The sequence below is a fragment of the Pithys albifrons genome, chromosome 2 (assembly GCF_047495875.1).
Source record: "Pithys albifrons albifrons isolate INPA30051 chromosome 2, PitAlb_v1, whole genome shotgun sequence".
NCBI classification, from domain to species: domain Eukaryota; kingdom Metazoa; phylum Chordata; class Aves; order Passeriformes; family Thamnophilidae; genus Pithys; species Pithys albifrons.
Window position 1 is genome coordinate 102,996,742 of NC_092459.1, and position 27,640 is coordinate 103,024,381.

The following is a 27,640-nucleotide window of genomic DNA, read 5'->3' on the forward strand; positions in this document are numbered from 1 at the left end:
AACAAATAAAATACCAGCCCAGAGTAACTGGAACAAATAAGCTGCGTAGCACAAATGCTCACTGAAATTCACCAGAAATCAGAGCTCTCTACAAAGCTCAGCAATGGCTGCAACAGCAGTCCTGGGTGTGCAGAATGGCAATTTGTCCACCTGCAGTTTTATAACTCTTCATGTAAAATCATTATATTGTTCCAGGTTCTTTTTTTTTTGGATAAGTTCTCACTAACATTTTTCATAACTTGTCTCCAAAATGCAAAGACTCTATTATTTCCTCTATGACATGACGTTGAGTACATATAAACTATTATTTTTCTTTTATTATTATCATCCTCAATCTTTGTGCTGTTCTTAGTATTTAGAGTAGGAAAGGGGAAGGTGGAGAGACCATGAAAGCAATACATGTTGCCTTAGTACACAAAACATAATGCAAAGAAAACATGTTGATGAAGTTTTGCATGCTAATAAATTTGTTATGACTTCATCCAATTATGGCACATTTAGCAGTTTGTATACCACAATGAAATCTGCAATTATAATTTTTGTGACTTTATGTTCCAGACAAGATGATGAGTTTGCTGCTCAGCAGCTCCTAATCTGGTTTACATTTTTATGTCCCATATGAAATTTGTTGCAAATTGCATCTTTCCATTTATTATTTAGAAGACAGGTGCACAGAAAGCAAAGCTGGTGGTGGCAGATCAGGACTTGTTAGCCACTACAAACTGCAACATATCTGTAATAGAAAAGAAGCCCTATTTTATGCATAAATCTCACTCATTAGTAAAATCCACATAAGCAGTGTTTTCTATAATATATAGGTGTTCCATATTCAAACTATTTTTGAATAGGCTCTCATTTTGAGCTGAGAACCTTGGTTAGAAGTAGGCATATTATGGGCAATCATTATGGAAATGTTCAGATATGGCTCTGCCAATAAAACTGCATGGGCTTTGGCCATTCCTTGATTGTATTCTTGCTAGAAAAATGTTGACCTCAGAGTCCTGAGAGTATCATCTCATGCCATGGGGTGGATTCCTTTGTTGACTGACCATCAGGATTCTAGACTACAGCCTCTAAAGTGAAAATGTAAAAGTAAAATTGCCCTAACTGTCACTTATTTGGACTTCTAGAAATACTTGTTATGAAACAATCTTCAACACCATTAAGTGAGGATTCTGAAGAGTAGCTGTGGAGAAGCAACTCTGGTTTGTGAAAAGGGTTAAGGGGAAAAAGCTGAACTGAACCACAAGAAGAATTTAAATGAAGGGTCATATCCTTTTGTATCTCCTAACCCAAATGTACTGTTAGGAGTAGCTCAAATCCACATGGAGATTGCAGTATTACTGAGATGGAGCAGTGTCTACCTGATTATTCATGATGAAAGCATATTGATTAACACTAAGTGACTAAGACTAAAACAGCTTACAGAGAAACAGATATACTAGAAGTTATGGCTTCAGTAACCCCTTTGGTTCAGGCTGTTTCAAATATGATAAAAGGACAAGGCTGATGAAGGCAAATTAACAGCTTTTGGAAGTTGAGTGGGAGGATGAGTGACATTTTGATGAGAAGAATGACAGATAAAAAGATCCAGACAATTGGGATTATGCAGAAGATAATTCCTGTGCCAATCCACACTTTTTAAAAAAGCAGTAGCAGTTGGGATACAAAAAAATGAAACAGTAAAACCATTCTCAAATAAACAAAAATGAGAAGTGTCGCTGGGTGATGAATGACAAGCTAAAACAGGAAAGCTAAAACACCAGGATGGAAAGCTAATGGCAATGTTTTCCTGGACTGCTAACATTCACATTCCTCATCTGAACAATAGTTTGGACAGAAACAATAACCTGTCAGAAAGCTTCATTTCACCCCTCCCATTCCAGCACCCACCAGCTAAATGACTGTGAGTGAGTGCCTCAGGACTACAAAGCACTGCAGCCCCAAATCTGAAACAACCTCAGAGAAGAATTATTCTGCAATTTCACTAGTTTTCAGTGAGGTAAGGCTGAGAAATTACAAATACATTTTTAATATAAAAGATGCATTCTCAGAGGATTTGGAAATTATTTGGTGCCACATAAGCAATATACTGCTTTATAATTACCTTATAAAATAAAATCATACAAACTAAATGCTGATTTATGTATTGAACAGCACTGCCTGAATTAACTAAAGCAAGAAAGCAACTGGCAAGAATGAGGTGAGAGCCATCATGAGCTACTGCAGGGACTCATACTGGACAGGACAGTCTTGTTAAGAATTTGTAAATGAGAGTGAAACAGCAGAAAAAAATATCCTGGAAATTATTTCTCAAACTTAAAAAAAGAGGAATTTTTATCACACTTCCTGAATATCTTGATCATGATGTTGTCCTGAGAGATAAGAAACTGTGTAAGGTGAATGTACCCATTGCTACTCAGTTTAAGAATGAACATTCCACCTCTTGGCATTTTGAAAACTACTCTGAAATACTTTCATTAGAAAGCAAAAGAAACCAATCTCAAAGTATTGTCGTTAAATCTGTAAATATCTTCGTTCCTGGAAGAGCTGAAATGCCATCCTGCAGGTCCATCAGACACTGAGACAAGCTATAAATGTCTCTGCCTTTACTTCAGTTGAAGTAAATAATTTTTGCATGTGGGTATCAGGCTATGTGGCTTGAAAAAGGAACCACACATTTGCATTTGAAGCAAAATTTCATTTGTCTTAAGGCTATGTAGATTGCTCCAGATTTTGATGTTGTACTAAGATGGCTCCTAGTTGTGATTTTGCATTTATTAGTCTCAAAATAAATTGATTTCTACTTGAATTAAATGTTACTGAAAAAAAAATAGATCTTAATTTTTCTACTATTAAGAGCTATAGCAAGTACCAAAGATAACCAAATCACCTAAACCAACTAGCAGTAGGTGTGCTATCAAATAGCACAGAATTCAGGGGAACAAGAAAAACTGAGATATATCTATATGGTACCATGAGCTGTTTGGTCAGGAAATGTAAAAGCTAAACCAACAAAGAAAGCAGGAGTAATACACTGGACTATCTGGGATGTTTTTCAAGGTTATAGAGTAACATAACTCTTCAGACTGATATTAATGAGTTTTGTAGTGCTTTCACCTCCGTAATAAACGCTTGGATTTTTAGAGAAGGTATGTAGTATGTAATTAAACATAATTTAATACAATTGAACCTACTGGAACAGGTTGCACACAGAAGTCAAGGATGTCCCACCCCTGAAGGTGTTCAAGGTGAGGCTGGATGGAGCTTTGCACAGCCTGGACCAGTGAAAGGTGTCCCGGCAGGGGGGTTGGAACTGGATGGTAATTAAAGGTCCCTTCCAAGCCAAACCATTTCATTACATCACAGAGAAGAACCTCCACTATTCAGTGGGCATAAGAAAGACATGGCCAAAACATTACTAAGTTTTCCTTCCATGGAAAATACTAGAATGTCAAAATATTTTGTTTCTAATCAGAACTGAAACATACACTCTGAATAGTTTTGCCTTAGAAAAAAGCCATAAAACAATTTGAACTTTGAGACTGTTGTATTCTATGTCTTCAGGTTTTATCTACCTATACAGTATTTCATACTGCAAACAGTAAGTCAACATGAACTTAACTCTACCTTCTAGTACTTAAAGGAAGCTTATAAGAAAGATGAAGAGGGACTTTTTACAAGAGAGTGTAGTGATAGGACAAGATGGAATGGATTCTTACTGAGAGTAGGTTTATATTAGATACTAAGAAAAAATTCTTTACTGTGAGGGTGGTGAGGCCCTGGAACAGGTTGCCCAGAGAAGCTGCTGATGGCCCATCTCTGGAAGTGTTCAAGGCCAGGTTGGATGGGGCATTCAGGTACCTGATCCAGTGAAAAGTCTCGCTGTCCATGGCAGGGGGGTTGGAACTAGATGATCTTTAAGGTCCCTTCAAACCCAGGCCATTCTATGATTCTATGAAATAATGCAACATCTTAAATACAGTACTTTTATCCTATCTGGGGGAAATGCTTGAGGCACAAACAATTGCACCATCTTTCTGTTAAATGAATTTGCACCTTTTTTATCACAACAACACAGTTGCAGGGGTCCTAGAATGCTTTTCCCAGTTCATCCTCAGGTCCTCAGTCAAGTCATAACCTTGCTCAGATCGTGACTATTAGTGTGCTCCCATCTGTTGTCTTTGAGAAACAGATAGCAGACTCTCCCTCTCTGACAGGTGGAAAGGCCCCAGTTCAACCTCTCTTTGCTATATAAGAAAGGACTTTCCTGTTAGATGGGACTCTGAAGGACAGGAGCATGCAAATATGAAATAAAAGAAAGTAATAAAAAAGTTGACTAACCTAACCCACCTGAGCTTGGCTCACAGGGATCGATGTCCTCATCATCACTAGGACATTCAGCCGAGGCCACAAGGATGTCATCTGTAGTCTGCAAAGAAAATAAAAATCAAATAGATATACTCGAATTGACTGAACATGTTGTAAGACTCTCACTAGCATTTCTTCTTTTGCTCAGATTATGCAAGGCCCAGAGTGTTCCAGAATAAATGTGCAGTGGCACAGTGACACTCTCCAACGCTGGATTAATGGAACTTTGCTTTTCAATTTGCACTTGTCAGTTTTTAGAATTGTGTTAGATATTCAGTGTAGGCACTTAAACATTTTAATATTTTTTTGTAGTAAGGACAGAAAGTAGGACAAATACGTATATTGGGGCTGCTGGTCTTCCCTCTTTATCTCCAAAATCTCTCCTATGATATTACTGAAAACACTGAGACCATTAAAAAACAAGTCAAAACAATGAACTGCATGCAGCTGTTAAAACTATTACAAATGTAGTGGTGATTTCTCCATTAACTGCACTTGCTTTCTCAGATGTAGAGCCGAAAGAAAAGGAAAAGGAGCAAATATGTCTTACTGAGTTGAAAACTATTTAATGAAAAGAAAGGCAAGGAACGACAGCAATAACAAATGTGTACAATGTAGAAATTACCATGCTGTTTTCTTAAATAAGTGGAAACATCTCCTTTTCTTAAATAAGTGAAGTATTGCCTAAGTGCTATATTTAGGTCCAAGAAGTTCTAGGAACATCTGCCCAAAATGCATTTGGACAGTTCCTTGTATAGAGAAATCAAATAAATCAAGACAAAGGAGATAAAACTGGGCATGTATGATACAACACACCATAAATAAAAGAAACTGGAATTCTTATCTACTGCTTCTTACAGTGCTAGAACATGGAGATATTCAAAGAAACACTGAGGCAACCAATCTGAACCTGAAAAAATGAAATACTTTTTCAAGCCACCTCTGAGAACAGTCATTTAGATATGTAATAAGAACATCCACAGTTATTCAAGGAAATAATAGCAGGGAAATATAAACTGTCATGCACCTGGTCATTTCTCAAGCAATTACTAATGAGGTTAGGAAGAAGGTTTTCCTATGGGCAAGACATTTCATAACTGTCCATTTCAAACTTCTGTTCATTTCACTAAAGGAAATACATGGAGAGAATAAAATACTAAATCATATTGAAACAAGAGGGTAAGGACATAAGGCAAAAAGTCATTCTTGGATTCCCATATGTTATACACGCCAACCAGGAGATACAACCCATCTCACTCCGTGAGTACAGAGGAGGGACATAAAACACATCAAAGTTTTCCTTCATCAGTTTAAATCTGAACACGTAAAAGTTTTATTTCTGTGCAGCAGGGGAAAAGGCTAACCAATGTTGTTTATCATTATTACTCTAACCGGAGTTTTAAAGCAAAGCGTATTACAGTAATAGGCTTTACTTTGTCACGCTACAAGAATATTAATGAATATATGCTTTCAGCACTTCTGAGAAGTAGGAAAGTGATACATTCATTAATATGTGAGACATAACAAAGAAAAGCCTACTATAATAACAATATATTTTAGAGGCAGAAGACTGGAGCACAAGAGAATGAAGTAACTTACTGAGAGTAATAAGAAAGACTACAGACGACAGCTAGGTTTAGATACCACAATCATAAAAATTATCTTTCTTTATAGCTGAGAAAATTTGTAGCTTAGGGAAACAACTCTGTAAAATTGCCAAAATTAGCTGGCAGATTTCCAAAATTTAAAAAGACACGAAAAAAGCATGCTAGTTGTCCATTCTTTCTACCATGCAGAAAATCAAAGTTATAAAAAAACCTGCTGCAAACATCCTCTTGAATATCTAATATCCATATCTCTTCTCCCAGATTACAACTATTTAAGCTTGAAAACTTAGTCTTTTTGTGGAAAAGTACCTTTAAGTATAACAAAAAAATACCAGGTAACCAATAAAGCCTGCACTTAAACAAGTATCTCCACTGTAAACCCCACAACTATTAAGTATAGAAAACTATTAATAAGTACATAAAGTATCATGCATCTCCCAAACAGTTTCAATTTGGTCAGTGAAGCCAAAGTGCTGTATTTTTCCTACTACTCAAAACACTGGAGAAGACTATATTTTTATGACCTGCAGCCAGAATTCTGAACATTTACCAATGGATCACTGAGGAATTCTACAAAAATACAATTAAACAGAGAGGATCACATGCATACACAATAGTCATAGCAAGAAATGATGACATGGTGAGATCTACTGGTCTAACTGGAACTTTGTTTAAGGGTGCTTTGGTACATGCATGGATGAGTCACCCTTGTAACTTGAGTGACCTAAGAAGAAATGATCAGACAGATTTATAGAATTATTGCAGTGTCTTTGATTATTCTTGATATAGGACAGCATGATAAGACTTCAAGTCTACTTTTGTGTACAGTTTGCAGTAAGTTCAAAATTACTTGAAAAATAATACATTCTAAGTATCTTAATGTCTGAGAGCTACTTTGCTCAGCTACGTATAAGAGAGTGTCAAAACTGTCTTTATAAAGTGACACTAATTCCAGTCTATGGAAGGAGTATTCATACTTCTACAAGTAGAAAGGGATGTTCTTGAATGATAAAAGTGCACGTATATTATGGGTACAGAAATTAATATCACCTTAAATAAATGTGAATATAGCATGTCAAGAAAGACATCAATGTCTCAGAATATTAAAGGAAGTAATGTATGTTTCACAGTCAATACTTGGTATAAAACTAATTTTCTTGCAAGCAATAAATCAAGTATCAGTAGTTGAATAAGTGAAGTGATAAGATGATGTGAAAAGTGATTTTCTTCAGAAAAATGTCAGAAAGAATTGCAGTTTAAGTATCAATTAACAGATGTGTCACCACGTCCTCCTATTCTCCCCTTTCCCCAAACCCAAATACCTCTTTGCTGCTACTCATACATAATTTTATCAGAAAAATGGGCAAAGGAGCTGTGAAACACAAGTGAGATGGCAGTGACCAATCTACAAATGAAAGCCATTGGTCTGGTTAACAGACTTTGAAATGGGACTCAAAATTAGCTAAAATACTAGAGAATATAAAGAATATATAAATTAAATACTTTGGGCCAGCTACTAGAGTTTTTTCTCCAGAAGAGCTCTGACTGACAAAAATGTACCTGAGGAAAGAAAAGGATTTAGACAGCTATGGGGTGCAGATCAATAATGCAAGATAGAGTAATATGTTTTACTTATGCACATTATCTTTTCCTCATGCTTTTTAATTCGGATGGGAAGATTTAAAACAAATCAGTTCTCCTAAGTGAATTGCCATTGTTGCTAGCACTATGGCTAATTTACAGGACACTGCTTCCAGCATTCTCATTAATCAAGGATTTAAAAGTCAGTGGAAAATCCCTTATTTACAGTGAGTGCCTAATAGGATAACATCCAACTGGTATCATCATATTACATGATTGAATTAGAATGTCTCTTGGGTGAGTTGTTCAAATTCATTTAAGAAGTGATACTCCAGTTGTAAGAGATTAAAAAAAAGTATTAAAATAGCAGATGTACAATCTGAAAGGCCAGGCACAATTCCTTTTCATTGCATCTTCTTTTCTTTGTGTATTTTCAGAGATTTTTCAGGTTTAATTTGCAGGTATGGCTGTGCGATTTAAAATGCAGTCTATTGTAAAATGGGGATTCTAAAAAAGTTGGACATCTGTACACATTTCAGAAAAAGGATGGTAGAAAAACTTTAACATGCCAGCATAAAAAAATGGACCCCAAAATCACATATTTAGTAAAAGTCACTACATAATGTTGGTTCTGATGACTATTCAGGGGTGGGGACCCTGCAGGAATAGGTCTTGCTTACATCAGCCAGGTCTGCTTGCAAAAACAAAAAAGTTGGGATTTGTCTCTGAGCCAAGAGACAGTTTAAAATACCACCAATCTGCCACCTTGCCTGAGAAAGGAAATGGTGAGTATTTCAAGAAAGCTCCTGGCCAGATGAAAAAATGATGTTGTGTCATGGTTTAAATACAGTGTCAGTCTGTAGCTATGAATAAATACCAAGCTGTCTCAAAGGTTACTACCATGGGTTCACAACTAGTGCCAGGAAATATGGTTGTGCCCTTCTAATAATGCTTCTTTGAATGCTATGTCATTAAGAGAAATAATTGCAATTTTTTTAATTGTTGTTCATTTTTTGCATGAATGGGCATAAATACATACCATCTTGTTCAGTTTTTATGTATGAAGTCTGCTATACCTGAGGGTATGAGAGAAATATTATCTAAAAATTAAATCACCAATTTGAGTTGTGCATTCGTTAACAGTATAATGGATCCTGCATATTTTCTCTTACAGTATTCCATCAGCTCTCCTTTAAATCATAGCACCCCACAGCTACTCTGAATATAGTTTATTCCTTTCTTGTTCAATAATATACTTTATCCCATGAGAACTGCAAGTAAATCCAAATTACACAATAGTTAAAAACTAGCAGTCATAAATTATTATATGAATTATAAACAGTAAAACTGCTTGTGACTACTGTTTATTTTAGATGAGAACTTCAACTGTGTAATTCAGAACTACTCATATATTTGTACAGCTTTGGCACTGAACAATACAAGAGGCGGCACTGTTGTGATTGGTGCTAAATGCAGCTGGAAGGCAAAGGCTATGCTTTGATTCTGAACCAGAACCAACAAATAAGTGTGTGAGAGAGCAGAAGATGAGAAGGGTCAGGTGAGGATGCTACTGATAGGCGCTAGTGTTTACGCAGGCGCTGATCTAGAACATTTTCCAAAATTATGCTCCCATACAGCAGGAAGGAAGGTCAGGAAAAAAGTAGGCAGAGGAAAGCCAGGCAGGAGCCCATGACCGTCCAAAGAGAACAGATGGTGCTTGGAGAGCACTGCCGAGCCTGGTAGCCTCTCTGAGGAAATTCAGTGTGTTTAAAACTGTCTTGTGAGAGGAGAGATGAAAACAGCCAGGATGACATGGAAGAAGCAGACAGAACCAACCTTTGATGGTTAAGGCATGGGAGGATGGTTAAGACAAGTCTGTGCAAGAAATTAATGGTAAGGTCATGGAAGCAAAGGGAACAGGGCTATAAAAGGGAAGGCCAGGATCCAGGGGAGTTGATATCAAGCAACTTGATTATGTGAAGATTAATGGAAAATAATTAAATTAATATTAGCAAATGACTGTCTGAAAACATATGTTCAGACATAGGACTAGGAAATTAAACGCCTAAGTCTCCTTTTCTCCTTTTCTGTAATGCTTAGTTATCACCTCTGCTTAAATTATTTCATTTTTCCTCCTGAAAACAAAGCTTATTCAAATGCTTGCAGTTTAGTTCACAGAGAATCAACTACAACTGATATGAAAACACAGAGGTCTGCTTCAGCTTAGCAGCAGTGTACATAGCCAGAGCCACGGTATAAACAAAGATTTTGGAAAACCAACAGAAATATACTACTGTCTTCTTTATTAGATGTGGCAAACTTTCCTTGAAAAATACAGTTCATGAAATGTTTATGGAAAGGTGCTTAGAGCAGTCATTTTATAGTTTTGCACTGGACACATTAACTTCTTTAGGCAGTGAGGGACTCCCTCAAAAACTAATCCCTTGAATATATTCCTTTTCCCTGTTTTTTTTCCATTAAAGTGCAGGAGCATGAAAAATCACGAAAGACTTCATGTGGAAAAAATCAAATTTCATTTTTTGGGACAGTATTAACTGTACAACTTTCAAGTAATTTCAATTTAATTTTTGGTGTATGAAGCAGATCTCAATGACTAGTTATTGAGATGGTTGTAGAAAGAAACTTGAGTATGTCACATGAATCTAGCGTATTCCTCAGGCAGCTTTGCCCTGGTGTTCATAACCTCCCACTGTATGAGGCAGTTTTCTGAGAAAGATGCAATAGTGATCTAACAGTATTATCAGTTTTAAGTGACATGCTGTTTAGACAACTGTCTCTAACATTATATTTAACCTGCTAAAGGTCAAACAAGTACATGTGCATCAATTACTGCTTGCCCACCCACATCCAGAAAGTATTTTCTCTGCATCATGCTACTGAAAAATGTTATTTCTGGACATGGATATTAAAAAGCTAATATTTCAAGCACGTACACAGTATTTATTATATCTTTTGGTAACTGTTGACATATTATTACCCTGTAATGTGAAAATATGGTAATTGAAAATTGAAACACTTTCTCAAAACTGGCTCTCATCTAATTAATACTATCATGTTATTTCTTGAATTGGTCAGTGTTTGACACTTGGGAGAAAGCAAAGGCCTTGATTATTATGTTCCTCTCACAGAAAAAAAAAAAGAAAAAAGGAAACCTCAAGGATATAACAACCTAATCTAGTAAGGTTTTTTGGTTAGTGAAATGAGTGTTGTAGAAATTAAATGCTGAGGTGTGGGTAAAAAGCTGAAGATGATGCCTCGGATGCCCTCTAGGCCACCTTCAGTCTCTCCCCAAATCACAGCAGTGATGGGAATACACCTGTCCCACTCAGCAAGGCAGAATAATCTCATTTCTGGCCTCCTCCTCTCTACATACAGTCTATCTTTCCACATAACAACTTTAAAATTCATGGTATTAATTCCATGCAAAGCAGTATTTGTATTACTTGTCTAGCTCCCCTCCTCCACCCAAACATCTAAATTCTCATGGGCAAAATTACTACCAGTAGTGGAAATACATTTGAGAAAAGGATTTATAGTAAAATAAAGTCAAAACTCCCATGTGTCTTTCCTTTAAGCTCTGGATTTGAAGTTGTTTTCATCAAAGTCTTAGAGTCACTCATCTCATCTGGAAAGAAGCAGATCTGAGAAAATCTACATGCTGGCAGAACATTTTACCTGGACAGCTAGACAGGCAACACTCTGCACTAATTTATAAAAGTATTACTAAATAACAATAAGAAAATATTCCAAGTATTTTTCTATCAGGTCATGTCCCTTCCTTTCTGCAACAAAGGGATGAAATTAGTTTCACAGACGTAGACCAAAACCAATTTCTATCTATGCACACATTTCTATGAATACATTTTTCACTTGCCACTCTTCAATATTTAAAGGCCTTGAAAGTCACTGCATAATAGCAGGGGCTATTTTGGACTTCTTGAAACAAGCTGATCCTGCACTAGCTGTGGTTCTTGGAAGCAGAGCAAGCAGCAACGACACAGTGACAGAGTACCAAGAAGGGTAAGAATTACTGCATGTCAGTATTCTATGGAAAGAAGGTGGTTTATTTTTGGGGGTAATTGCTTTATTACTTGATCTAAGTCTTCAGTTATATCACGGGGTTAAGGGTTTATAGAAGGAACAACTGACAGTTGTCATGAGTGCTGGGCTAAAGCTTTAACAGTGACAGCTGCAATGAAGGGTGAATTGTCCATCATTCACACCCTTCATCACGGCCAACTCATGCATTAGAAACCTGATAGCATGCTTGGCACAAGGAGCCATGTCAGGATCATGCACATTTTTGCATTGATTAAGACCTAAATTTGTTTTGCAGTGCCCGAGGAACGGGCCAGCGTATAACTTCTTTCCTGAAAATTGTATGACATTGTTTTGCTTCCAACTGATGTGGAATGACAGGTACAGCACAAAGAAAAAATTGCTTCTATCCCTTCTACTAGAAATATTGAGGATGGGTGGCTAGCTGGGAATAAGAAATGTATGAGTTCTGTATCACGTGTACATCGTTCCCTTTGCTCTATCCCACTTTCTCTCTCCCTTCTGCAGCAGGGCTGATGAAAATGCGAGCTCATGTCCCTGCTCTCAGCACTCTTCTCTTGGTGTTCTTGGGACCTGCCAGCTGATCCCTCAGCCACAGAATCACCAGCAATCCAGGTGAGGTTGCAGACACAACTAGAACAATGGTTTCTCTCGCTGGAGAAAAAACCCACAAGAAATATGGCAAAACCTGAACATTATCCCTTGAAAGTAGATATTGATATGCGACACGCCAGCAAACAAATCACTATCACTTAATTGCATAATGCCTAGTATGCTATTTATACCGTGCCATTTGTTAAAGCAGTCATAGGTGTTTGGATGAAGAACAAATGAATCACCGTATTACTTCTTTCTCATCTAACTTTTAGATTCACAGCGGTGTAACATTTCTGTTTCCAGAAATAGTTTTGTTGGCTAATTTTCATTCTGTGATTACAAATAGTTCTGCCACAGATTATACTGATCAGAAGAAGCTGTGTGTCTTTCCAACTTACCTTATTTCCCCCAGATAGCTACAATAGGTTGAAAACAAGGAACGGGTAATCTGCGAGCTCTTTAAAAGTCACTTGTGCTTTATTTCAGAGATTCTTTTCAGAACATCTGTATTTCTCTCTCCTAAACACTGTATTTCATTAGAAAACAAGAACAACAGAAATGCAGTTTGATTTTTGTTTTGTGTTTACATTTGCACTGAGCCTAAAATATATGGAATGAAATGTGATTGATGAAATGCAATCCTATAATTTTCTCCCAGGCAAGAAAATTATTTTGCCTCTGAGATAAATGTTTCTGGGCATTATGTTTGTATTTTCTGGTATCATTCTATTTGTAGCCATCTCTTTTGCTGAAGTAAACATTTTGGTCTCCATTAATTCTGAACTCACAAAACACAGTGGAGACTTTTGCAGATTCTTTTTATTTTTAACTCAAGAGAGAGACTGTGCTTTTTAAATGGCAACATGACAACAGGTAGCAAAGTTTTTATTTTATATTACTGTATTACCAATCACAAGTACAGAGACTGTTGAAGTTTTGGAATATAAGTCTTACTGCATTTGCATTAATCTCAGACAACTCAGGCAAAGCTTTATGAAAGACTTCAAAATTGACTACTTAAGGTTTTTTGGGGGAAGTAGAGTTGTTTTTAGTTCACCATTGAGTTGCTAACACAGGTGCTTATTTTGGGGCCTTTTTTTGCAACTTAATCACGTGATTAAGGCCACCCTTAGCAAAAATTAATGAAGTTAAAGAAAAGCCTGGAACCATCACTGAACACTTTTAAGATTCAGCTGGACCATCTGATACTTGAGGTCCTTTTCAATCTAGTATTCTGTGATTCATTCAGTTATGAAATCCCCCTTATGCAGCAAAAGTAGAAAGGTACCAACTTTGAACTACACTTCCATCTTTTTTATACAATTACAGTACTGCCAGTTTTACTGTGAGTATCCCTGACTATTAAATGATGCCACACAGAATATCTTGCTCTACTGATATCCATGGGAGTTTTTTTACTGGTCTCAAAAGAGTGGAAGACAGGAAAAGCCCTTCACAGGGAACACTTTCTGAAACTAACATGCAGGTTTACATTCTCACAGCATATTTTCAGGGTGGAAAAAGCTTTCCTATCTTATTTCAAATCACACAGCACAAAATACTAATTTTAGAAGAAATGTAAAACTGCATAAAGTATTAAAGTGTTTTTTAGCTTTTCAGCCACTTAGGTAAACCAGCCATCTCATCTTGTGCCACAGAGAGACAAGTGAGAGACAGAGACAGTAAAAAGAAAACATGGGATCTTCTGTTTAATACTGACCTACCCACACCATGGTCTTCAAGTTAATTTGGGCATGCCTTTGGCTCAAGGCAAATTAGCTTAAGTCAGTCAGAGCAGATGAGCATCTGCTAGTAACCCTCTCCCAACCACAGTTTTTCTGTTCTGAAGGAAAATGAGCATCAGTCCCACTGCCAACACTTTCCTTCCTTGAGTTTTATGGTCAATACTAAAATATAAAGTTTTTGAGGGATATTACATATTAGATTATTTGTCACATTTTATCCCCTGTATCACTAGGTTACAAGTTTACCCAAAGTTGGGAAAGAAAAACTGAAGCTGCTTTCCCACAAATCTGACTTTGAAACAGGGCCTTTTCAAATATTAAGCAGTTAGTTCTACTACTAAAAATTACCACATTTCTTTATCTCAAAGTTTTAATTTAAAAATTCAAAGAACAATGGCAGGAACAGGGAAAATACTGAGGAAATAACCTACTAGATTGGCAGGGCTGAGAAATGTCCTACAGCAGAGCTTAATTTTGCAAATACAGCTTGGTTATACTAACAAGAGTTAGTTAGCTACACATGCAGTGGAAAGAGACAATGCCTAAATGCCTTTCAATTAAAATAAAGGTTTCATTAAAGCCATTGTTTCAGAGATACTGCTAATTACACAGTTTCTGCAAGTGTACCTTTGTCAAAGGGTATTATTTGGGTTTGTTAATGATGCCTTTATTTCATAACTGTCTAACAAAGGGCACTCAAAAGTCAGGTGAAAAACATGATGCAGGAAAGCAGGGCTGCTCTGTAAGCATGGGAGATGCTCCAGGTGATTGCTGTGGGAGCAGCATGTGCTGCAGATAGCATAATTTAGCCTGCAAGAACCTATGTACCATTAATTGTTTCCAGGTTTCAATTTTCTTAAGTAATCACCTTCAACAAAAACCAGAACGTTTAAACACACGTTATTTTGGATAAGAAAACTTTCACCTCTGCTGGTGCTGTCAAGTCAACATACCAACATACATCACAGAATAGTACAGTATAAAACCCTTAGGTTTCAGTGTTTTCCATTTTGAAGATCTCGTTTGCTTTTAGTTTTATCAAACTATCCAGTTAAAATCATGCTAGCACTGTTTCAAGCCTGGATGTATCAAATCCTAAGTCCACATGCATGCACCTACAGTTGTGATGAAACAGCTCCATAACTTCATAGACCAGGTGAAACAAAAACAAAAAAAGGAACACAGGCAGAAATATTACGGTCATGCAGATGTTGTTTACAACTATGTGGTTGACAAGCAACCTGCCTTTTTCATCACATGTATGAAAATGTACTCAAGGGCGTCAGGCTAAGAAAAACTACAGCTCACACAGGAGGTCATTTGGCTTTGGGACCTAAAAACATGGTCTTAGTTTTCATGATAGGTGCTGGCTTTTCAGTACCCAAAAGAGAAACTGAGACCTGAGAGACAATTTCTCCTGTGCTGTTCATACTGCTGGTGATGGCAGTTGGGTGGGGTGGAGGGATAGGCCATATTTGAGTAGGAAGGAGAGAGAAATCAGGACCAGAATGACGGCAAGATGGGACACCAAGATGAAGGGCCAGGAATGTGCAAAAAGTAATGGAGATGAACTGCTGGAAGATTTGGTAAATGAAACACTGTGCTTACTGTAAGGCTGGGGGCACACAGACCATTACAAAGGGAAGAGAGGATGGTGGGAAAAAATTACAGTTAATCAGCAAAGGGACACAAGGAAAGCCATGGAGAACAATGAACATGGGGAGGCTTGGGATAAGGAAAGGATGCTAGACGCAGCCAGTAGCAGGAAAAAATACAGATTTGTAGCCCTCATAACAGGTACCAACATTTCAGCTTTCCATTCACTATCAGTCATAATCTCCTAATCCTTCTAGCAAAGAGTTCAACTTTTTGGCTGATGTCTCGTCTGTTGGGATGTATCATATTAAAGGACCTAACTCTAAGGCAGAGATCAGCAAGGTAAATCCACAGGCTCTAGCTGTGCCAGCTGTCCCTTTCAGGGTGTAAGTTTGATAGTGTATAGCGGAACAGGTTTCTGCTATTTTGTTTTTAAAGGAACTCAGAAAACCAAATGCAAAACACTTGATTTGGAAAATTTTAAATGTGAAAGAGAACAAAAGACCAACAATTAGGGGATGCCAGAACTCGAGTCTGATATGAAGCCGTAATTCACATGCCTTGTGTCTGCACAATCTGATGCCAACTTTAATAACATGCTGGTACAGATTAATAACAACATATTTGAATGTCAGCTGCTATGAAGCTATACAGTTCCAGAGAAACAAAATGTTCGCACTTCAGTTGTGCATTTGGCCCATGATTTCTTGTGATATTGTTTAAAACTGAAAGCCCAAACCTATAGGGAATTATCTTAAATTTGAATATGCCTAAGGCTATGTACTAATCGCTCATCTAACTGCAGCATAGCATGCTTCTCAGACAAACCTCAAAGACACTTTTGCTGTGAGACAATCCTAAAAAAAACTAAGTTAAAATTACTAAATCACATGAAGTCTGGATTTTTGACCTTCATTATTACATGATGAGCAATAACTAGGAATATGGCAGAGAATTTAAAATAGAATGCAAAGTGAGAAATTAACCATCCATGCACACCCCAGTTATTCAGTGTGGCATTGTATTTTGAGAAGGTCTTTCCATTCCCTAAGGTATAAGTTATCTGTTAAAATTTCTTGTCATAAGATCTTCTGTTTGTTGAAATACAACACAAAAGCAAGGAAATTTCATTTGATAGGAGCATAAACAGCAAGATAGTGTAAGATTCCTCTTCAAAAGTAAAAAGGATTTCATAAGACCCAAGCACAAACTCAGACGGGAGTCTTGAAGTTCTTGCTGGTGCAACTAAAACATTCAGTTGGCTCCCTAAATAGGCATGTTATGTCAGTAAAGGCTATAATTAAACCCCCCATGTCTGTAAGTCCTGACTATATGGGAATGTTACTGTGATATAAATGAAGTTAATTAAAACTTTTATAACTCCCAGGTACACAAACTTATGCTGGGGAAAAAGACCAGACATTTTTTGAGTAGCTTTGGAGGGCAGTGTAAGCTACCTCCAGCCAGCCCATATTTTTGCTCTGTGTACTCATAGGAGGAGGTGGAGCAGTCAAGCCACACGGGTGCATCTATACTCGTGTAATGGCAGCACCATGATGTGTCAGACCCTAACAAGAACAAGCCGCTACCCTCACACTGACACATGCCATGTGTCTGCCTGCATAGCAAACCCCACTACACCTCAGCTCTTCAGATTTAGCTCTCTTTTGTCTCACAACTACGTACTGTTCAATAAAAACAATGCAGAATAATGTGAGAAAATCTGAATTAAAGAAGACTATTCAGTACTTCTCCCACTCCTTCAATGTCAGGTATCCAGGCAGTTTAGCACTGTCAGCATGCCCTAAGTTCCTCCTGTTGGATAGAAGGGTCACATTCAAGTCTCTAGCTTTTATGAGTCTGGGGAAGCTTAGATACTGTCTCCATTTGGCAGTGTAGTACAGCACTTTTAATACACAAAGGTGTTTTTTTTCTTTCTTCCTTCTTTTTTTTTAACATCTTTGCAAAAATATGCAATCACTAGACTTTCCAGATATCTCAGACTCCCTAGATTCCTCAGATCTGAACAAAGCTTTAAAACTACCTTCACACATCACCCATCATCGATTTCTCACGTCTTTAATATTCTGTAGTCTCACACAAGAGATCCAACCTCCTCCTCCTCCTCCCCTGCTGTTCACCTGAGGTCTGTCCTTTGGAGCGTGGGATGCCTCTCTTCTCCCTAATATCACTGCAAAATCTATTTTTTATAACCTCTGTTCACTTTTGTCTCCCTGCTAAAAGATTTCTAATTAGCCACTCAGATGATCGAAGTCCTCTGTTGCCCTCAGTGCTCTATCTTTTGCAGTCATTGTTCTGACTTCACTGCATCAGTCTAGGCCCACAGGTGAAATTATTTCATCTGTTGCTCTCTGTTCATCATAATGATAATGGGGTAACACTTCACTTAATGTTACCAATGTATCACAAGCTTTAATGTCTGTAATAAACTTCAACACAGAGGAACAAATTTTGAGCTGCTTGGAAGGGACAGAAGTGCAGGAGGTGCCTGCAAAGCACAGCTCAACCCCTCTCCTCCTGGATCAGCTAGCAATCAAGCAGAAAAAGTCCTCAGACGCATACAAACATTGTACACTACGACACCAAACAGGCGAGTACTCCTTGGCTGCTCTGTGATGCACCCTTTGCCATTTGGGGCATCCCTTGCTGTTTTTATCCAACACAAAGCCGGAATTGGGATCCAGAATTTGGCCAAAAACCATCGCATAAATGCAAGTTGTATTATTAGGGTCTCCCAAGGAAGCTGGTGCATATGCAATGCTATATTTAATTGCTTTAAGTCAAAGAGTTCCTAATACACAGAGACACAACCCACATCACAAGGGGCAGCAATTTGAAACCTTATTTTGATTTTGCACTCCTGAGTGCACACATCTAAGCACTCAGGAGAAGAAAAAACTCCACAAGTTAGGTGAGACCACCCGTAGAGAATTTTTCCACCTGATCACAACAATTTGCAGAGAAAAATTTTATGGAAGGAGTCACATAATGTCAAATTTCATGATAAATGGACATTATGACAGCAAACAATTTCCCATAATGTTCCATTATGCTTCTCAACATTTGAAATTTAATTACTTGAAGAAAAAATAAAGAAAAGCCATCAATGCCCTCACCATTACACATATTTTCAACTTGAGAAGGCATTTTGTTTTACCATAAAGCAAACTTCATGTGTGAACCCAAGGGAGGCAGATCTCAGACATTATGACAATGTTGCTATAGCAATTATTTGTGGGAACGTGCATCAGTCGCAGCTTAGCTCTCAAGCCTACTGCTCAGCTCATGCATGCTGTTCATAATCAGAATATAAACTGCCTGGTGCTTATTGTATCCTAATAAGATTTGTAAATTTCTTACAATGATGTACTTACTACAACTAGGAATGGAAGAATAGTTTTGTTACTAATATTTAATCATGTTCAGAAAAACCCTTTATAATTATTCAACTATATTAGATATTTCAACTACTCTTTTCCATGAATTTAAAGTCATATAAATATATTCTAAAAGCAATCAATTACATCTCCTGAATTACTGTGCATAATATATTATTCAAATGAGGTCTGCTTTGAATAGCAGTTAAGATCAGATTAATATCTAGAAGCAAAGGAAGAAAACTTAGAGATCGAGACAAAATTTTCTAATGATTCAGAATTTTGTGGGTGGGAAAATGCAATGTTCAAGTATTGTCAAAAGTCCAAGCAGAAGATAAAGCAGAAATATCTGAATCACCCTTGCATGTATTTTGTCCATTTAATAATACCTCACTGCTCAGCTAAACTAAATTTTCTTGGCTATATTCATCAAAAATAAATGCAATTGTGCAATATTTGTGATACTGTGTGCAAAGCATGTGATACTAACAGGCAGCTTCAGGCCTCAAATCAAAACCTCAGAGCCAAAGAATCCCATACTTTGGGAGGGTTTAGGTTTGAAGCTAGTACAGTTTAGCAAAGAAATTTGTGGACATAAAACTCAGAGACAACAGACAAACTACCTTGGCAGACCACACCCTGTGGGGTACTCAAGTCATATACTCAGCCAACTATAAGTGCTTTCTTCAATCAACAGTTCTTTAATCCCCAATTGATTGTATTAATTGATCTTACACTTTAAAACTACTTCAGTAACCAGAACAGGATAGGTCCTAGGAGGGCATGATGCTTAATTTCACAATGAAGTCTTTGGTAATGAAAGATCCACCATGGTCAAAGTGAGTGGCCTACATAAAACAATGCCAAGGCAGACCAGGCTGTGTTTTGCATTTGTTTACCAAAATGACAGCCTCTCACTAAACTCTATCAGATACACAGCGAGGCAGTTCCTTAAGATTTTCTTCCCAGTACCTGTAGTCTATCGACTTAATGTACGGATATTTCAGCATGTCTTAATATTTTGCTTCAGCATACTGAAAACGTTGCAGCCTCCCTCCTTTGTTCTTTCCAGCCTTCTTCTGCAGCAACGTCTGAATTAAAGCAGGTCTGAAATATCTATGCAAATTACATTGGGAGGATGAAAATTCTAGGAAAAAAACTCTATGTGTAACTGAGTGCCTTTTGAGCAAAGCAGTAATTTCTTTTTTTTCTCGAAATAATATTCACAAGCCCTTTTGAACATGTGACAGTCACACTTCTTAACCTCATCCATCAATGTATGGAGTAGGCTAGTCATTCCCTGTAGTATTTTTACAGGTAATAGAGCAAAGACATTTTCTACAACACACCTGACACATGCTAATGCTCAGACTGGAAGTACCTGCTTTGTTTTCAGAGCATAGAGGCTTGCCGGTCAACTCTCAGCTTTTTTATTTTTTTTTCTTTTTCAAAACTCCAAATAATAAAACAAGTGGTAATAATTAGAAGATGTGTATAGAGCTGCTCTTTAGCTTCTCTACTCAATTCTCCACATTAAAAATAGAAGAGGAGGGAGTGAGGTTGACATTTAAAGTATACTTCTCTTGATAGGTGACAGAACTGTGGACATCTATAGTCCCAGGGGCTTTACTAACTGGGAAAAAAGATGTCTAGGAAACTCATCTGCAACTCCCACCCTCTAAGGATGGGACACCCCGACACTGAGTGATTCTTCTTCTGTAGTCTTGAAACTTGGCTCCCGTGTTCTTTATTAGCCACAATTCCAGGTAGCTGTAATGCTTTAGACACAAACAAAAGTTTGCTGTCATGCTCTCTCTTATCCATCTCTCTACCATTTCCTTATAAATGCACAAAAGCTTCAAATGCTCCCAATTCTAGTATTTTAAAACAACACAGAACTCACAAAATCTCTGTTTTATGGGATGACAATGGGAAATACACATTTTCCATTAGATGGCTGCTATTTTCCTAATTCATATGGGATTTAGCACTGGAAAAGCAAAGGAAATGAAAGCCTTCCCTGCAGTCTTAAATCCTTTTGTGGTTATGGATTTCCTTCAGAAGAAATTACCACCTTGGCATGCATAGCTTTGCACTTTCAGCTTTAGGCAACGGCCTCCCATTAAAACAGCAGGACAAAGAGCAAATGGCCAGTTTCTTCCCCCTAAAACCTTCTACACTCATGGCTCAGTTTTGATTGAACAACATTAAGATGGCTTTACATGGAAAGCATCTCAAGGAAAAGGTGGGCACTAATGCACCATAAAGAAAAGTGGATTAGTGGCTTATAGTCTCCAAGTGTGTAAGTAGAGAATAGTAAGTATTTTGTTTCCTATAGGCAGGACAGGGCTCCCAGCCAGTGGCTCCCATCTGCTTGTGAGCACCACCGCTCCACTGCACCTACTGCCACCTCTTCTCCATGACCAGCTGTTTCTTCAGCTAAATGGGGCTGTGAAATGCTGGCAGAAGGGGTGTTTACAGTAATTCTGCTCTGAAAGTTAGATCTGCCATTATAAGATTATGCTAATAGCTAAATCTCAGCTGTATGCGTCAATTTGTACTTCAGGAAGGCTGTTATTCCCTGCTTCAATTTAACAGGAGCAGACTGAGCATTAAGCAGTTCTCATGTACATAGAAAACGTACATACAGCAAGTGCCACCACCGCATGATGCTGCAAATAAGGAGTTCTGAAAATGCTGGAGCAAAGCCTCCAAGAAGTGATTATAATCCCCAAATGTTGACTTGGAGATGGCAGACTTCTCTCAACGGCATACGCAGTCATAGTGAGCATTTGTAAAATTTATTCTCCATTAAAAATGTAGCGTAAGTATCAATAAAGAGCACTTGTCTTCCCTTCCTTTACTACCAATCTGACCTTGTTGTTAATAAAAGGAATAGCTTTCTTCATCAATATAGGAACACATGTAGATTGATATTTATCACCACATGGTCTGCTTAGAGCCCTTCTAGTTTTCTTTGAAGGATCACAAATTATTCACAACACTGCAGGGTTTCTTCAGTAATAACATCTGATGCATTTTATACAACGTCCTTGTTTTTGTAACTGATATCAAACCCTATAAAGCACATCATTTTATGGGGAACCTGAAATTGGATTCCTCTGCAACAGAACGCTTCCTCCCTTGACTGTCTGCAGCACTTTATAAAATATTTATTGATAGGATGCCTAAAAATACACATAGCCCAGAACAGCTTTAAGATGTAGAACTATTTAGCAGCCATAGACTAGATTTCACACCACAGGGTTCTTATTAGGCATAGTTGCCTAGAAATCACACTTATTTTCTGACATATGATTATAAAATATTTTCATTTCAAATGAATAATTCAGTTCACTGAACAGACAAAATTATATAATGTTTTTACTTCCTCACAGTTCTACAGCAAAAGCTGTGGTTCAAAATATTCAGAGGACGCATGTGAACAAGCCTTTGTCTTTCTGTCCATTTATCTTTTATTTGAAAATAAATTTAATTACTCTTTGTGTGACACACGTTGCATATTTCTGGTCAAGCTTCGGAATGAAATGCAGAGATACTGTTTTGGGCCAGGCATCCCACGGTGTAACTTTGTGGAATGCTGAAAACTTCCTAGGCTTGGCTGACTGCATATAAATGAGCCAGGGCTCTTCTCCATAATGCAAATGGCAAGGCAGCCTTCTTTCCTGGCAAATTAAAGCAGTGACAAACACCTTCCCACTGCACTTAGAGATGCATAAATTCTCCAGGGAAACATGGCACCAGGTTTTATACCAGCAATGGAGATGGGCAGAGACACACCCCCAATTGCCACTGTCAGACTGGCCCCTGCCATGACTACGCTCACTGGGTGTGTTTCCAGTGGAGCACCAATAACCCACTACTTCCACACATTTTGGTCCATCTGGATTCTCCAGTTGCAGATGGTGAACAAGAGACAACTTTGATACCGTAACGGGAAGACAGGGCACTTGCAGCAGTGCTCCTTTGCTGCCACAAATGTCTGCTTTTTGGGAACACTTGCTTGCAAGAGCAGGATCACTAAAATTTCCAGTTCTTTTATTATGGATGCTGAGGGGTTCATGCTCCTCTGCAATTTATTAAAGTTAAAAAAACCCTTATCTTTCCATCATTGTACCTTTTTTGTTTCTAAATGATACACGATACACAGATCCTCTCCCAACACTCAGGTTTTTCACTCTCAGTGGGGTTCATATGAAACACACCAAGGTACCAGCTATTACTGCATCTAGACTGCAGTAGGCCAAGTCTGGCTCTACACCATTTCTCAGGCTGTACTGTACTTTCCAGAAAACATGCTACAGATATTAAGGACATGCCTTAACATCACACAACATACCTAATGCAAGCACACTTGCTAATCAGTTAATTAGAATATTTTATTCACAAGCACATCTGTTGCAGCATATTTCACCGTATTCAAGAGACTAGACAAAAGCCTGCTGTCCACTGTCTGTAGGCATATAATCCATCTCATACGAACCATCAGCTTTGCTTTCCCAGAAGCAGTGGCACTGAATACAACTGAGAAATTCTGCTTTATGAATATAGAAATCTTAATTGAGATTTAATGCTTACTTTACCTGGTTAAACAGAGAGCAAACACCAGAGAAATTATTGTGAAACAAAAAACTAAAACAAAACCCCCCAACCAACCAAAAAGACACCTACAAAACCTCCCAAGCAAACAAACAAAACCAAAAAGTTAAAATGCTAATTAACAGTGGTTGAAACTTGTTCAGTTCAAACAATAACCCGTCCAAGCAGAGGCGTTTGTCAGCACAGCAAATGCTTAGCCTTGCAGATAAAGCTTTGAACTCACTGTTATTTCCAGCACCTGAACCACTAATTAAAAAATAATAATTTAAAATAAAGTGCTATTTTAACTACAGATGAGGAAAATTAGTAGATATTTAATTCTCTCATACACAGTGAACTAGAAAATAGGCAGACTGAGCATGTGCATGTTTGGGGGAGATTCTGTTTAATCCATGAAGTTCATAACGTTTAGAGAGATACAGTCACTGTTTCATAGCTGTTTTGACATAGGTCACTCCTGTATGACTCAAACACGCATTAAAGTGTCAATGCTAAGTATGGTGAATAGTTGTATTCAGCTCCACATCAGGTCCTAACTTCAAAGTCAGCACTGCCTCTCCCATAACATGAAGGATATAGTTCTAGAGATGCCGCAGACTAAACGCAATGGTTTTAACATTCTCACTTTTGCTTTCAAGAACAACACATTTAGAAGCACTAGAGATTCAGGAAACTCATGATTTCTCTCCCAAGTCCAAGCATTTAGGTAAACTCCCCTGACACTCATGCATCCTTTTGTTTTACAAAATAAAACTAATTTATGCCTTCCTGCTTCTTTTTCTATACCCAAACACCCAGGACCTCCAAGAGCCTTTATTTTTAGCCCCTCCTGCTCTGCCTGATCTGGTAAGAGAGACACTTTAGCTCAGTGAAGCAAGAGCTGCAATGCTTCAGTGCACCGCTAAGAGCTGGGGCCAGCACTGGGTATACCCAAGAGAAAAAGTACTTCTGAGACAGTAGCAGCTGCTCAGCATTAAAACATAGAACTATGCAAGCAACATACAGCCCTAATTACTCTAGATAAAAAAATCTTCTGCAAAGTGGAATGACAGAATATCCAAAATACATGCACACAACCTTATCAGACATGGTACCTCATTTTTTAAGCAATCAGGATCTCCTTTGAGAACCCACTCTATTTCTCATGGTGGTTGCTCTACTTTTCTCATTCCGAGTTTTTAGCTACTGGGGATGATAAGAATGGATTAAGGACTGACTTTAATGTCATGTAACACTGGTAACATACATATAATGCAGGAATTATATGAACAACTGTCTCTATAATCACTCTTCAAGGAATCACTATCTACAAATGTGCCACTTTGCCTTTAAAAGTACAGCCCTAACCTATCAAAATCAAATGGGATTTTCATTAGAATGCAGAAGTTAAGCAAATAAGCTATGGAATCATGTCTTGCAACAAATCAATATTTCATGCCATAATTTATCCTGTGGAGAGCCAAAGTATAAAGACATTTAGATAAAACAGGAACTTTCATTTTGTTGTGGTTTTTTGACTTCTCTCCTACAGAAATCCAGCGAACCTTCAGAAGTGTCAACACCTATAGCCATACCAGCTGGGGGCTAAACTATACTGGCCATTGAAGAGATTATGGGTTTTAACAAAATATGAATTTCTATATTTAACCTACACCACTTTTGCTGTCCATAACAGAAGAGATACTAAAGCCCAAGGCTACTTAAAAAAGAAAGGAGATGAAGGAATAAAATGCACAGATGTTCAAAAATGCAAGGACCACTTTAATCAACTCCTTGAAAGACAAAAGTGGCTTCAGCATTGTGCACCAACTCCTACATCCAAGCCTGCTCTTTTGTAATGAGTGCACTTTCTCCTCTAATGACATCTAATTTTTTGATTGTATTAAAGGTTCAACATTCTTAAATGAAAGATAATTAAAATAATTTCAAAATGAAACAGAAAAGACAGAACTGTTTTACAAGGAAATCCTTCCCCTAATTGCTCTTCAAATTTATCTGCCACTTCTGCTTCCTTCCCATACCATGAACTGGATTTAGTAGAAGTTTTCATAAGCAAGGGGTCCTCTGGTGTAATTGCACTAAATGAATCTTTAGGTCTTACTGGGCATTACTCCCACTGCTACCAGAAGGAATTCTGCTTGGGTAAACACCAGCATATCTACCAGCCTCTATGGTTTTGCTAAAGGTTCTGCAGAAGTTCAGATCATTAAGAGAGGAGGATCAAGATTATTTAGTAAGTTTTTACGCTATTACTGAGATGCCTTCTTATATAAATGCACTGTTCCCAGCAGGATACTTTTGTTCATGCACAGAAATATTTTTCAGCTAATGGATATATTCCTTAGGATGACTGTGAAAGGCCAGCCCAGAGGTCATGAGACACTGACAGAGTTTAGATCCATAGAATCAGAATACACTGTGTAGTCTTTCTAACCCAATCTCCCTCGCAACCCCACAACATTTTATACTCATTAGTATTAAAACAAAATGGTGATGACTTTTAAAAAACACTAACGCTGAAGAAGGATCAGTGACCTGAAAACTGTTGGTGTCGGGAAAGAACATCTGAAAAATGTCCAATAACAATAATCTACTTAGAGTCTGTCAGGAACTAGTAATGCAAGTTCTCATTATAGTATATAACTATGTTTATGCTTATGTTTTGGACTTGTAATTTGTTCAGGTCTTTCTATATTAAAATGATGCGTAGTGAAATGACAGAAAAATAAAAGTAAGTTCACTGTTCAATGTTCCTAAATGACTCATTTAAAGGCCCAAATTTGCAGTGCTGGGCATTTTTTCAGCCTAAAGCCTTCTAATGCATTTTTACTGCTACAAAGATCCATCTAAAACTGTAATGCTAGAGGAGAACTTTGGAAACAGAATGGATTTTACAACCTAGAAATTCTTTTCCAGTCTTATGTTCTCAACTTGGCTAACTCTGAATAAGTTCCTTTCTGAGTGACTGAAGCACTATGAGTTTTTCTATAAAATTTGTGTCTTTCTGACTTCTAGACTTCCCTGCCTTCAGTCAGAGATGTATCTTAACTGCACTGAACTACTGCTAGCAGGGAAAGACTGACATTTCTCCCATGCCAATGATGGGTAGAGACTCTCTATATTGGGAGATTCAACAAAGTAATTTCTTTCTGGTTTAGAAATAGAAAGGCTAAATTTTTTTGATGTCCAGTACTTGTACCCGATAAGACCTCCTCTCTCCCCTAAAAGCAAAAAGGCAATAAAAAATGCAGGTACGGATTTACGCAAGCAAATGCTCACCTGCAACATCCCCAAGGCAGAGGTGGCAAGAAGTTTTTTCTTCTCAGCACAGGATTTTGTTATGTAACACCATATGGATTCTGGAGAGCTCTCCAGCCTGCACCAGTAACCTCCTCCCAGTTTAACTTGAATCCTGCTGTTGGTTTAGCATGGAGGTGGATGCCAGAACACATGCAAAGACTCACTCCTCTTTGTGGCAGATGCTTTTTTTGTGGTATTGGGCCCAACCATCTTATAAATACACACCTCAAAATGTGACCTCCTCCAGGTACTCTCACAGATGTAGTTTCCAGAGGCTGTCCAAAACTGTTTGCAGGTGATAGCCTGCAGCAAAACTGTTCCAGACCTTATTCTCTTCCAGTTTCCTCCTTCTCCTTTCAGTCAACACTTGAAAACCCTGATATTAGCTCAGTTGGTTAAAACTTGGATGTAATAATGCCAAGGTCATGGGTTCAATCCCCTGTGTGGGCCACTGACTTACGAGTTGGACTTGATGATCCTTGTGGGTCCCTTCCACCTCAGAATAGTCTGTGAATCTCTGAAAAGTGCTCTTTAATTACTGTGTATCAGAGATTCTTTTACAACCATTGCAACTTGCTATTCTCCTTCATGTCCAGAAAAACCAAACCCCAGAGTTAAAAGCTGTTCAGTCTGTTTTTTCTCTTCCCACAAAGTCTTCTATCAAAAAAGTTTGAAGACCTTGATAACTTATCAATGTCTCAGTCAACCATGCATCATTTCCTTTGCAATGTTACCGTGGACATGG

General features: G+C 37.8%; 1 protein-coding gene across 39 annotated transcripts in view; it reads right to left on the reverse strand.

Moving 5' to 3' along the window:
- The window catches only part of NRXN1 (neurexin 1), a 726,520-nt gene that overhangs the window by 14,473 nt on the left and 684,407 nt on the right, over positions 1–27,640 (reverse strand). For 28 of the 39 annotated variants that reach the window (XM_071580684.1, XM_071580616.1, XM_071580751.1 and 25 more), the window contains one exon: positions 4,345–4,432. In XM_071580684.1, the coding sequence (XP_071436785.1) occupies positions 4,345–4,432 (88 nt within the window). The remainder of the gene's footprint in view (positions 1–4,344; positions 4,433–27,640) is intronic. The other 11 variants (XM_071580693.1, XM_071580756.1, XM_071580676.1 and 8 more) reach the window with 1 other exon arrangement.